This window comes from Micropterus dolomieu, linkage group LG09, assembly GCF_021292245.1.
Source record: "Micropterus dolomieu isolate WLL.071019.BEF.003 ecotype Adirondacks linkage group LG09, ASM2129224v1, whole genome shotgun sequence".
Lineage (NCBI taxonomy): Eukaryota > Metazoa > Chordata > Actinopteri > Centrarchiformes > Centrarchidae > Micropterus > Micropterus dolomieu.
Window position 1 is genome coordinate 25,339,866 of NC_060158.1, and position 13,608 is coordinate 25,353,473.

General features: G+C 39.9%; 2 protein-coding genes across 4 annotated transcripts in view; both read right to left on the reverse strand.

Moving 5' to 3' along the window:
- trappc9 (trafficking protein particle complex subunit 9) overlaps positions 1-7,735 on the reverse strand; it is a 272,399-nt gene extending 264,664 nt beyond the window's left edge. The window contains exons 1-4 of one of the 3 annotated variants that reach the window (XM_046059801.1): positions 7,595-7,735; positions 5,638-6,233; positions 2,248-2,393; positions 1,253-1,378 (exon numbers count right to left, since the gene is read on the reverse strand). In XM_046059801.1, coding sequence (XP_045915757.1) covers positions 1,253-1,378; positions 2,248-2,393; positions 5,638-6,221 — 856 coding nt within the window. In that variant the 5' untranslated portion in view covers positions 6,222-6,233; positions 7,595-7,735. Of the gene's footprint in view, positions 1-1,252; positions 1,379-2,247; positions 2,394-5,637; positions 6,234-7,199; positions 7,376-7,594 lie in introns of those variants that run through there. The other 2 variants (XM_046059800.1, XM_046059802.1) reach the window with 2 other exon arrangements.
- A 1,595-nt stretch (positions 7,736-9,330) lies between these two features.
- On the reverse strand, positions 9,331-12,928 carry LOC123976737 (SH3 domain-binding glutamic acid-rich-like protein 3). Its single transcript, XM_046059084.1, has 2 exons — positions 12,725-12,928; positions 9,331-12,050 (listed from the first exon to the last, which is right to left on the reverse strand). The coding sequence occupies exons 1-2, from the start codon at positions 12,911-12,913 to the stop codon at positions 11,985-11,987; spliced, it is 255 nt and encodes an 84-aa protein (XP_045915040.1). The 5' UTR covers positions 12,914-12,928; the 3' UTR covers positions 9,331-11,984.
- Between the last annotated feature and the right edge of the window lie 680 nt (positions 12,929-13,608).

Genomic DNA, 13,608 nt, shown 5'->3' on the forward strand with positions numbered 1-13,608 from the left:
ATTAAGCACAATACCAAGCATCGACGGAGGGGTATAAAGCATGCCACCGCTGGACTCCGGAGCAGTGGAAACGTGTTCTTTGGAGTGACAAATCAAGCCTCTCCATGTAGGAGTCTGATGCACGAGAACATTACCTGCCTGACTGCATTGTGACAACTGTAAAGTTTGGTGGAGGAGGCATAGTGCTTTAGGGTTGTTTTTCTGGGATTGGCTTAGGCCCCTTAGATCCGCTGAAGGGAAATGACCTCAGAGCCCTTTGGGATGAACTAGAATGGAGATTGCAAGCCAGGCCCTCTCGTCCAACATCAGTGTCTTACGTCACAAATGCTCTTCTGGATCAATGGGCACTAATTCACACAGGTACACCAAAATCTTATAGAAATTCCCAGAAGAGTGGAGGCTGTTATGGCTGCAACGAGGGGACCAACTCCATATTATGTCATAAAAACTCCTGTAGGTATAATGTGGAGGTTTGTCCCAATAACCTTGTCCATATAGTGTCTGATTGCATTATATATATTTGCTGTTTATACTGTATGTTAGAGAGGCACATTTTCTACTGTACACATCAAAATGTATTAGTTCTGTCCATACTGAACATATCATAGCTGATTTCACTTGTACTGTTCTGTTTCTTATTCATTTTGTACGTTTATTTATATCTTTCTGTGTACTTTGCTACTGTTTGCTGGTTGGATGCTAAACTGTGCTTCATTGTACTGGTACTTACTGTGTGCACAGTTTAATCAAAATTTACCCAATGTAATTCAGATTATGAATGTATAAAGTAAACAATTAAGCAATAATAGTCTGTAAATGTATCAAAAAATATTAATTACTACCTCAGATATATCTAGACATTAATATTTCTATGGGAAAAGATGATGGCATAGGATGACACTCTGCTGATGGGCCAGTCAAAAGAAAAATTCACAATAAGTGTAGTTACACGCAAGGCAGTATTACTGTAACACCATGTAAACAGCATGTTAATAACAGAGTAGATAAATTAAATTATGTTACATTTTAATTAAATTATCAGGCATCAGCGTAAATAAGAGAAGCTTCAGCAGTTTAGGAAGCACACATCTTGTACTCTGCACATAAAGGAGCAAAGCTTAGCAATGTTTCAGTTGCCTGTCAGCAGCGACATTCTCACTCAATAACAACTCGCTGACAGACAGCAGTCGTCAGCTATTATCCCATCCACGCCGCTGTCTCTATCAGTCTGGTTACAGAGCGATGTGCTCACCTGGTCTGTGACGTTTCCCTGCATCTGCTGGCTGGGAGATATTTGGCTTGCGTCCTACAGTCTTCCCTGCTGTGCCTCCAGGGTAGTGGAATATGACAGAGGCTGAACACAAACCTTCCAACGCAGCTGGAGAGCAAAAATAATAAAAGACAAACAAACATTGTCATCTCTACTTAATTCTTATTCAGGCCTTATTCCAGATATACAACCCTCATGAATGCGCTGCTGACTGTTTGCAACAACATTTTGTGCTCTAAGAAACTGAAACATTTTCTACTATTGCACTACAGATAAGAGCGTCAGTAAACTGTACAGAGCAAAGAAACTAGGGCTGGACGATATGGCCAAAAATGTTATCACGATAAAGATTTTCATATCTTTCGATATCGATAATTATCACGATAAGTATCAAATCGTTATTTCTTTTGAGTTTAAAGGCTGATTTTTGCTCCTGAAGTTGAAGAAACCTGATTGTTAATTGTGTAAACTCTAAATTATGGTCAACACTAGATGCTAAACAGGGGATCACTTCACAAATCTGAGTTAGAACATAATTATGATAAAATCTTTGTCAACAAATATGCATGAGTCAAATTAAGTAAAAGCTTTTTTCGGTCCCTTTTTCCCCACAACATAAACATCTTAATAAAATAAATATGTCTTAATTTGTGTTAATTCAAGTGAATAAAGTCAAACATTTATTAAATATTTATTGAACATTTGTTATATTATTATAGAAAAAAATTATATTGCGATAATTATTGTTGTTGTTTTATTGTCCAGCCCTAAAAGAAACATATCATCATTTCTGTCGAATGTGTTTATGTTAAAAAAAATGAACTCAAAATTAGTAATGGACTCATAAATCCAGTATCAGTCACACTCTAGCTGATACATTTGAAGGGCATGTACGCTACACTGACAGTGAGAAATAAACAAATTCTAGCCTTGTAAATACCAGCTCATAGTAATAAGGCGCCACTCTCCAGACTTACCACCCAGCCAGAGGAAGTCATTAACCCCCCTGAGCAGCTCCACAGCCATGTGGTAGTGGACCAGGGCGTCCTGCAGCATGCCCGCCTGGAGACACAAGTCCCCGACATGCTTCCTCATCCGTCCCTGGCAACGCTTCTTATAATGCCTGAGAAAAAGCAGCGGGTCAAGAGGGAAAAACGTTTTCAGACAACAGCAGGATGAACAAAGTGGCTCGAATTCTTAAATAGAATATATGTTTTTGGCTTTGAAATAGATTTTGATTTGATTTTGATTCATACAGTGGCCTTTTTATTTTAAAAAAAACTAATCAAAAAAACGCTCTGCCTTTCTGCTATTGTCATTTCTTATGTCAGCAGGGCCCCAGAAGTGGACACTAAAGGGAATCTTATCAGTCAGCTACAGACGGGATGTATGGGTTGGGAAAGCACAAGCAAAGGAGAGCAAAAAACAAGGACAGCGCATAACCTGAACTACAGTACGACCCTGTAGTCTTACACAACAACACAGGGAGTCAGGAAGGAGCAGCTTCACTAGGATACAGGGGGAATTTGACTGTTTTGAGGAAAGTTACGAACCCCAGTGTGCAAGACATTTGAGTATTCTGAAGGACTGGGGAGGTCATGTAAAGACAATAACGTGACTCAACAGGTGATCAAGCACTCAAGGTGAAACGGAGCCGTGGATAAAAACATCTTAGCTGTACAGAAGCAGAGATATTAAACTATTCTGGGAAAAAGCTGATCTCATACATCATCCATCAATTATTCATACTAATAGTCAGTAGGCTATTCATGAGAAACAGTGAAACTGGCAGAGTATTACTAAAATGACTGGCTGCTCTTAAGGGAGACATGAAAAATTAACCACAGCAATCAAAGGGGATCTTTACGCATTGGGTGCCATAATCAAATTCATGTTTTTGTGAGTAGCAGCTGTGCTACGCAAAGCTGGATGGTAACGTATTCTCTCATGACTAAAAGATATGAGATCCATGCAGCCAGAGTGTCGCTTCAGCTTCTACAGCCAAACAGACAAAATCCCCCAACTGCACCTTCCCAGTCCAAATGTCCTCCTGAAGCTGGGACAAACCTCAGTAGCATGTACTGTGCCAAACTGTGTTCAGTGGGTCCAAACTATCAGCTCCTCCTTTAAAAAAAGGACCATACCTGTAGGGCTGCAACTAACGATTACTTTCATTATTAATGAATCTGTCAATCTTTGCCATGATTAATCGATTAGATGTTTGGTCCATAAATTGTCAGTGTTTCCCAAAGCCCAAGATGATGTCCTCAATAACGATTTGCCCACTACCCAAAGATCTCCTGTCAGAGATGTAAACAAAAATATTCACATTTGAGAAGCTGGAATCAGAGAATTTGGAAAAGTTTTCTTAAAAAAGAATTTATGATTAATTAAATAGTTCACAACTAATAGATTAATCAACTAATCGTTGCAGCTCTACACCAGTGTTTTGAATGTTTCAGAACACAAACATTATATATACACATATTGTTTACTTTAAATTGTATCTATCTTACAAAATACAGTGTTTAACATTCAGGTTGAGCATTTCCCAAGGCATGTGAGTGTGTGAGTGTGTGAGTGACCACTGGTTTCAGTTCATTTTGTAATGTATAAAAATCGAATTGCAGAGACTGCATGCAGGGAAGGAAATTAGCAAATACAGCATAAATGTTTGCTGTTAATAAATATTATTTTTAAAATAAATTCTTAATAGTATCTAGCCAGGGATTAAGGTTACATTATCAAATCCATTTACCAACTGTCAGGTACCACTGTCTCAGTGTTTTACATAGATTTCTGAAGAAATGGTAGAAATGGTTAGTAACCTGCTACAGTGGCAGGTGAGGAAAAAACTTAATTTCAGACCCTTACTGAAGGCATGCTTGACATGAGTCACTTTGTCTATACATCACTATCCAAACTTTGAGGGCTTTACAGAAAAAACTGTAAATGACATTAAGAAAAACTGCCAGCCATCTAGGACTGCAGCTCCCAGCCAGAGAGGCTCTGTGGCTGCCAGCCGGCCAGATCAAGTTTCAAGCCATTTTTCAGCTAATGGGTCAGCTAACACCCCTCCTCCTGTTTCACTTCCTTAACCGGGGGGAGATTTGTGGGTGTGACGCATTATTTTCACCCCACCCAGGATTTCAAATAAAAATAAGTATAAGATCATAGTGAATGATGTTGCCCGATTGAAATGTGATTACAGATATGTGACCAGCATGACTCCTAACTCCTGCTGCCAAGAGAGCTATTTTGCTGCTTTTTCTCAGGATATATTAATAGGCTTATCAGCTATTTTAGTCTGTATGTCTGTTTTTAATAACAACACTATTTAACTCTAAAATTTCTCAATCATTGCCTATGATATTCCTGGAATAACCTATGTAATTTGGTTATAATTATACAGAACAAAGAGACAGCATAGAATTTGTACATTTCCAATTAATTTCAATTAACTGCTAGTGTAATCTAGAGAATATTTTAGTTAGTGCAAAGCAGCTCAAAAGATGCTAAAGTTTGTCTACTGGTAAGCATACAATTACACATACATACAAATTTAAAAATATAAAAAAATTGTAGATTTTAATTGGAGCTTTTCTTCCCAGTGTTTTTTATAAAAAAAATATATAGTTTTAATTCATATCTAGCTGTATCAATGAACTTACCCTGATAGCGAGTGAAACCAGAGGCTGCTGGGAGGGGAGAAAGATTGGCAAGATTTCCTTTGTGTGCAACTAGTGCAATGAACTTTAATGTAGTAGTGCAAAACAGGCCTCATGTACATGGCTTAAAAAATATCCCTTGCTTTTCATTTTAGTAGCTGGGGTTACTGCTGTCGAATGGACTATTTTGCTGCGTCTTTATTCATACTGTTCACTGTTTTTAACGGTAAAGGGAATATTTGTGGCCTGTAACGTCAATCACGCTTTTTTTAATCAGTTTGTGTATAAACTGAAACCTGAGGAGGAGCAATGAGTTTGGTTTGGAGTCAGCACAGAGCAGCACAGAGGTCTGGGTGTTTCTTTCAGGGCAGAGCTGAAGCTGATGGGATTGGTATGAGGGGACTACACTTACGAGTCTAACATCTCACCTTTTCACACCCAACAATAAACTCACAGGACAGTATGAAAGAAAAAAATAGAAGAAAGACAAATAAACCAAGGTAAACAAACAAAAATGAACACGGCAAAAATCGAAGGACAGATTTTTGAGAGAATTTTAGAGCAGGCACGGCTGACTTGTAACAAGCAATTTGACGCAGACACACACTCACAACTTGTAAATAATGACATATATCACATTTACTGACTGCACTGAAAGCTCAAGCACTCCTTCACCAGCCTCTAAAGAGAACAACTCACCTGCTATCCGTGTCCAAACCCACGAAGTCCTTCTTCTCAAAGGGCACACAGAGCAGTGGTATCTTGTCACCTGATTTGTCTGTGGCCCGGTCAAGTCGCTTGGACTCCAGAACAATAAATATCGACTCCACAAAGTCCTCCACTCTCTTCTCCACATCAGAGCAGTCTTCAAAGCTGGGGTAGAAGGCCATGTCTGTGCGCTGTTGCTCTGCAATATCTCCCTGCAGCCCAAACACCAGCAACCGCGAATCATACAGCGTGGAACTGTACACCTCCTTCTGGCCATGGAAGCGCTCTGCAGTCTGGGGCCACTCCTTGGTCGAGCCACAGGTTGTGATGGCGATGAGGCCCACCACCTTGCGGTGTGTCTGGAAGTCTCCCCACTCATTGTTTTCAGGCAGGTAGTGGTGGCGGTAGCGGATGTAGAGGAGGCGCTGTGAGTCCCTGATGCTCACCTGGCTCACGCTGGCAATGCGTTTGTAGATCTTGAAGAACTGGTCCTCAGCTACGATGCCGACCGGCTGGACCACCACTAGCACTGTCTGGTGGTCCTCTGCACATTGCATGTAGTCTGGGACGCTCATCTTCACACGCAACTTCATGGGCCAGAGAAACAAAAATATTTAATAGAGTTGAACATATTTCCACTTTTTTTGTTTCACCAGTTAACTTACTTCTTATGACAACACACAATTATCCAGAGTAAGCAAGACCTCCAATGAAATTTCATTCATCTCCATTGTAGGGTTAAAACCTAAACACAAACTATCTGATGGATAGATACTTGGACTAGGTGAGAAGATTATTTATGTGAGTGCACGAATCTGTAACGACGATATCACAAAACATCAGAAATGTACTAATTTAATAAATCAAGTGACAAACCAAAAGGTGCATGGCCTAAATAAGAAAAGTTTTTTGTGTCATCAACAACAAGTATCATTTATATAGACGGGACAATATATTTGTGACTAGGTTATTTAAATGTTTTATTTTATGAATATTCTCTGTTAGGCTAACAACCATTATCTGTGTTTGTGTTCAGAGTGACGTGTTACTCCAACACAGCCCCTGAAGGTTTGAATGAAAAAGTGCTGTTTGGAGTAACTGGAGTATACAGGGTAGAAAACTAAATCCCAGCGAAACATAAATAGTCCAAAAATACGTGTTTCTAATTAAATGAAACGTTAACGTACCTTTGGCAAAAGGCAAAGCAACACCTGCTGGTGTTTTGGCTAACATAAACACCACTCAGAGGCAGCTGACAGGATTATTACAGTGGCCAAATGTGACGACCACGGGACATGTTAATAAGACAGAAGCCCTCCTGTCATTAACTTGTATTTCGTTCATTTAATATGAAGAAAAATAGCTTACGTTAAGCTATATTGTGGTCTCAAAACACTTGGGTCAGCTAGCTTAGCCTAGCTAGCTAACATACGAATTGTCACACAGTAACAACGCTGACTGAAACAACCAGGCCATGAATGACAAAATCAGCTCAGTAAGCGTTTTAATCTTTCACAACAATGCCTTTGATATATAATGTTAACTCACGTTACCTTAGCAGTAGCCTGTCAAGTTTTACAGCTTCCTTCTTTGGACCCGTGTTGTGTGACACTCAATCAAAAAACAGCGAAACTTCCGGTGACCATTTTCACAATAAAACCGTATCAAGACTAGTAAATACAGCTCAAAGATATGAGCTTATTTTAATGTAATAGGTGAACTGATCAATTAATATCTCTACCTGCGTTGTCATCTTGTGAACATTATACTTTTCCAGTTTCCTGCATCAACCCAATCTAATTCCTAATCTTAACTAATTCTCTGTGGAATAAGCATATTAGACGAGCGTAGAGGATGGATATAGGAAAATACTGTGTAGTCGTTGACATTAGTAGAGTTTGATGATGAGAATATGCTACTTTGCTAAACGTGCCACGAGTGTTTTTACATTGAATTACGAATCCTTGTTTCCTGCGTCCTCCGGTCCATACGTTAGATTGATTACTTTTTTCTTCGTTGTCGTCTTCCTTTTCTTCGTCGGTAAAATTAGAAGTCTGATATGCTACATCAGCTCTGCCTAAATAACACATGATGTTCTGCAACTGAGGAGAACTTTATATAGGCAAGCTTCCGGTCAGAGAGCTGTCGAACGCGGAAGTCCCTTAAACCTGCATCCTATCGAACGGCCAGCAGGGGGCGACTCTTCTGGTCTGGAAATCCAGTTCCATTAGAAACAATGGTAAAATGTTGCTACTTCTCACCTGATTTATTGCCTCAGTAAACACTTTCCTAATGAGTTTATGGTCTCAGTCGCTAGTTTCAAGTCTTCTTCAATACAACATGATGTTCATTTAGTAAATTATGGTCCCATTTAGAGGACAATAGAACAGAAAGCAGAGATCTCTGACATGGCAAATGTTAGTCACATTGGATAAATGTAAAAATGAATAATGTAAATGTAGTATGCTTCAGGGCGGAATTATCTATGATTGACAAGTGCATGGACAGAGTGCGAACAGGTGGGATGGTAGACAGGCAGGGGACCAAATGAAATAACTGGCCATGGTTATTACAGTCCTGCCACAGATACCGGTTGTATATATATTGTGGGAGAGCATTTAGTTTATTGATTGCAGTCGGGAGGCAGCGTTGCTCTCCCCCATGTTAGAAAAAAAAAAAACACAGCAAAAGTGCACTCTTGAATGCCCCTTTCGTAAATAAAACAAGATCTTGTGCCCTCTATGGTGGTGCAGTGTGCAAGAAAACTTGTTGCAGTGCCCTCTAGAGTGCCCTATCGTGTGAGAAAGAACGTGCATTTGACTTCATGCGGCTGACTTAACGTAATTTGATGCACACTGGACTTAATATGAGCCAAGTCCTTTTAGGCAAGTCCTGCCACTGGGCCCCCATCTTGGCAACGCTTCCGGGCAGCTATTTCTGACTAACAAGACGAGGCTCCTCTAAATTGTCTCTGATATAATGCATGCTGGTTAGAAATTGTGTCCAACTTTCGTCAGCGCTGCAAAACGTCATCATGTCACATGACATTAAAACCTTGGGGGAGCGCTGTTGCCCCACCACGTGAAGCTGGTGCCCTTTTTATTTTTTCACCCCTGCCCCTCAAATAGCCTGAGTCCACCACTGTTTGCATGTAAGGATGATTTTAACAAATCCATAAATTGTGCATTTTAGTGTTCATATATTTTTCATATTGCACTGTTCATCATTAGAAAATGTACTATGTTTTCCTAATTACTGATGAATGTTTATTTTAAAAACTTCATTAAATAGTATTAATGCATTTACATTTAGACCAACAAACTAGGTCTCTGTGTAAACCACACATACTGATGATAAAGTTGGTATACAACGGTTTAGTGAAAATTTGTACCTCACATGCGACAATGCAATGAATTTACTGACAGTGCAGATCCAGTGTGTGGAAGGTGTCATCCATGCAAATGTATTGGCAATTACAATATTCCACTGACATGCAAATTGAAAATGACCCTCTTGTGGGTGAACAAATGCCCCCACACTGTCCTGCAAAATTCCTCATTAAAACGATAACTATGAATAGAAAATGACACACTGATGAAGTTTGTTTTTTTCAAGATGTCAGAGCTGATTTAGGCATACTTTTAAGTAGGTCCCACAGTTGAATTGTTTAATAATCCAGACAGGTAGATTCAACTCCATTTTATTTTTTTAACCCATAAATCACTTTTCACAATCTTCTTGGAAGACACACAGCATTTGATTCCCTGTTTTCTTCTTTTTTTGGCCAAGGGGAATTGGTCCAAAAGCAAAGCAGGATCTCAGAGAGAGACATGGAATGTCTAAAACATGATTGATAGTGAAGATACATCAATATTAGGCAAACATCTAACAACCATCGACTTACAAAACAGCGCACAAACATCGTGTGTGAAGGCCGTCATGACTAGGGATCCCAAACACAATTTTGAAAACAGTGGGGTTTGACAGATATGAGGAAGAGAGGGAAACCATGTTGCTTGCAATTTTAAAAACCTCACAAGGGACCCAATCCATGAACATTACATTTCAACTGAGATCAATCAATTGAATGAGTGCGCATACATAAAAGCACAAAGAAGTGAAGCCTTCATTTTCCCCATGTGTTGAGTGTTCCCTAAGGCTAGTAAGAAGTCAGGTCAGCCTAAACACACCAGCTTTGACCTTTTTGTCTGTGTTCAGAATGAGGCAGGGTTTCAGTGCATAGTCACATTACTGCATCTTCATGCCCAGAACAATCAGTGAAACTGTAACGTAAAATAAACAGAGGAATGGAAAGCTACATGGTTGAAAGCCAGAAGATTCACATCTTTTCAGTCTAATCATCTACAATCCACATTAAATGCTCCCTTCCTACCCTGTTAGCCAACAATACAGAGCACCCATCTGTGCCAAGAACCAAGCTTTCAAGTTGAACAGATTATGGTAAATGTAGAAGATGGCAGGAAAGTGCTAATACTACAGTGAATATCCACCTGCAAAAGCGCATTACAGATATATATTGGCACCAAATGTGAATTAAGAAATGTGTTCATCCTGCTCGACTGGATGCTAAAATTAAGCAGCTAACTACTGAAGTGCTCTACCACTGATTATACCAACTTTCTTAATAAGTTTGACCCATTGGTGACCATTATAATATGTCTAATGAGAGTGTTTGGTTCCCAAATAAAACATAAAATGTAAATACATAGATCACTGGATCAGCCTATAACGTTCAATTCCAGCATGTTAATTGCCCCCCACAGGTCCCTAATCGGGGGACAAAATACATGGGGCATGACCTCTTTGTACTAAATTGTAGCTATGGCCCTTGTCACCAAGGAATACTTAAAGCCCCAATGTACACGATTTGAAAATTTCAAAATTCTGACTAATTTCTTGGGTGTCCCCAGTGGTAGAATCAAAAAAAAAAAACAAGACACTGAGGCTGATGGCAATGTCTACTGAGACCTTTTGGTGTTACCCTAGTTTCCATAATAAAAATACACAATATACGGTTGACAAAACTAAATATTCTTTGTGTGCAATTATGTGGCTATTTTGAATATCAATAGATTTCACCCAATTCAGCTTTATAGCGCTATAGAGAAACGTTTTTACACGTGGGCCCCCGTTTCATTGGTTTCATGCACACAGCCGATACGCATTCCTGCCGCCAGTTTCACATCAATGGTTTGGGGTGGTAACACGCAGAGCAGCAATGTGTTCAAAAAGACAGAGAGGAAGATGACTGCAAAGCTAGAAAACATGGATGTAAACATTGCACAATTTAAAAGTTCTTTTTAAAATCATCATTGCAAATGTAAGGAAGGGAAGGACATGCACTCAACATGTTTGGTAGAGCTCAAGGACAATGCGTTTTGTTGAGAAACATTGAATGTAAAAATAGCTTTAGTACCACAGGGTACACATTTAATGTTAATGTTAATGCACAGACAAGTACTAGCATCTAGCTGAAGTAATTTGTATTTTAAATATTTGTCAATCAAATACACTTTTTTGGGTTCTGGTGGCATTATCGCCCTTAGAAGCAGGTCAGCACAGGACATCAGAGGGCTAGAACAGGTTCCCATTTCACAACCAAACCTTGTCATACATTGCATAAGGTGACCAATGGACCAATATTACAAAAGGCTGTCCACGCCACAAAAGGCGTCCTTTAGCCACTATAGTTGTTTATTAATTGGGTTTAAGGACATAATAATCCTTGCTACTTCGGTGTGCATTTGCATCCATGTGCAGTACAAATAGTGTGCAGTCATGTACAACATGGGAACTTGAAGGCTACAGAAAAAGACGACAAAAGTAGTTAAGACTGAGTGATGATGGTGCATTTGGTCTGCAGCGGATCAGAAGGATTCTGGGTTGAATGCAGTCATCCAGTGGATTAGTTTAATCTCCAGCGATCATGTGGCCACAGCCAAGATTAGTCGACCTAATTACCGCACATTTAGACACCTCATTGATTCCTAGTGGACAAGGAGCACTTAGTAACACTAGTCTGTCAGACAGGGAGATGGTCTAAAAGAAACCAAAAGGAAAGAACAGGAAAAAAAAACACATAAAAATCAAACAGATTAAGACTGATTTAGAGTCTAATGGTGCAGTAGGGGGAATGTGTGTCTTCTGATTAGTTGGATATAAGATATTTGGCATTCTTCATTATGGCATTGAAAGTGAGTGGACACTGCCAGTGGTGTAGAGAGAGACTGGATAAAGGCCCTCCATTAGGGCACAGGGCGTAGGGCGTAGGTGGCTGTGGGACTGGGGTTAAGATGGAGAATTACTCTCCGCCCTCCTCACACCAGTTTCAGAAATTGATCCACCGTATCAGCTTCCACCGCCTCAGAAAACATTTCATAGTTCTGTGGAGAGACAGAGTGTCAGTCAGAACACAATAATTCCAATATGATAGCTGCATTGCCTCAGAACTGGCAAAAATTAAGGATCATGACCTACAGAATGTGCTCCTAATACTGAGTTGCCTGTAGTTTATGGTGAACTGAGAGTTTACCTTCCTGTATGTAATATCACTATCAAATCAACTTACAACATTGATCACATTTCAGGGGACAATGACAGATATTTTAACAACCAGTTCTCACTCTCAACCTGTCACATATGGACGCAAGACCCATTGGCGTCAGTTTGTAACACACTGGGGATCCCTATAGCGGCATAGTTGAACGCACTGGGGAAAGCCCTGTAGAGTCAGTTTTTAAAGCTGGAGGTAGGTATACGATATTTAACAGAAAAGACAGAGTAAGGAGGCGGTTGGAGGTGGAAGGAGGTCCAGAAACCGGACTTTTAACCAGGAGACCTGTGTTGTTTCCCGTGTGAAAGAAAAAGTAAACACAAATGGTGAATGGTTTTATTTACGTTTATATTTATAAATGTTTTATGAACTTAAGTAAGTTAACGTAGCCGTATTTCAACCAAACCATGATCTTTCCCTAAACCTAGCCAAGTAATTTTAGTGCCTAAAGCTAACCAAACTGCACTTAACATGTTGCACATTTCACATGGGGGTGCTACTCACCCCGCAGTATTGGTCCTCGTTGAAAAGCTGGGGGGGAACTGCAGTGGGGTTCCCTGCTTTGCTTCTCATTTCGTCACGAAGTTCCCCGCCCACAGAGATGTCGATGAGCTCGTATTGGATGCTTTTACTTTCAAGGATCCGTATCACTTCTGCCTGCTGAGACTTCACCTGAAGAACGACAGCACCCATCAGGAATGTACTCAACCCCAGCATAAGCACACGGACCAGCCGGTTCATTAAACCCTGAGCATGTTGTCTGCATAGAGTATCATTTGCCGTCCTCCTTTTAATGGCTACATTTCTAACAACGAAGTGGAGCATTAGACTGATAGCCTTCATGCCATTCCAAGTTTTAGTCAGTGTGATGAATTAAAAGCAGACGAAGGCCCTCAAACAACTTTGATGGACTGTTCAAATAAACCTTGTAATATTTGTACATCTATACAGACATTTTTTCTTTTAAACTAATGACTTAAGTACTTTCTGAGGCTGTGCCTGGATGATGATTAATAGACATGATGAATGCTCTGCTATCTCTGTGGACAACTGAGGAAGTTGGGAGGGGGTGTTTGTAAAAGCGACCGCACCTAAGCACAGCACTAACTGGAAGCACACAAGCTGGCATTTAGTTGGCCACACACAGTTGTTTTAAGGTCAGTGTCACATCCTTAAACTGAAAAAGGGAACTGCTTTTACTTGGTTCACATAATTGTGAAAGTGGAGTCGGCAGTTAAAAGCTTCTCTGAAACGTGTGAAGTCATAGCCATTGACAAAGTAACTGAAACTGAACGCAATGTTTTTAATGGACACAATTCAATTTGAAACATGACTTTCAGGTAAGATATTTAGGTCTGAGCCAATAGAGAGAAAGTGGTAGAGAGGAA

Excerpts from the sequence above, each read along its gene's own strand:
- LOC123976737 (XM_046059084.1), bottom strand. The coding sequence starts at position 12,913 with ATGGGTGCTGTCGTTCTTCAGGTGAAGTCTCAGCAGGCAGAAGTGATA. Across the intron at positions 12,051-12,724 it reads ACGAGGACCAATACTGCGGG|AACTATGAAATGTTTTCTGA; the intron begins GTGAGTAGCACC and ends GTCTCTCCACAG.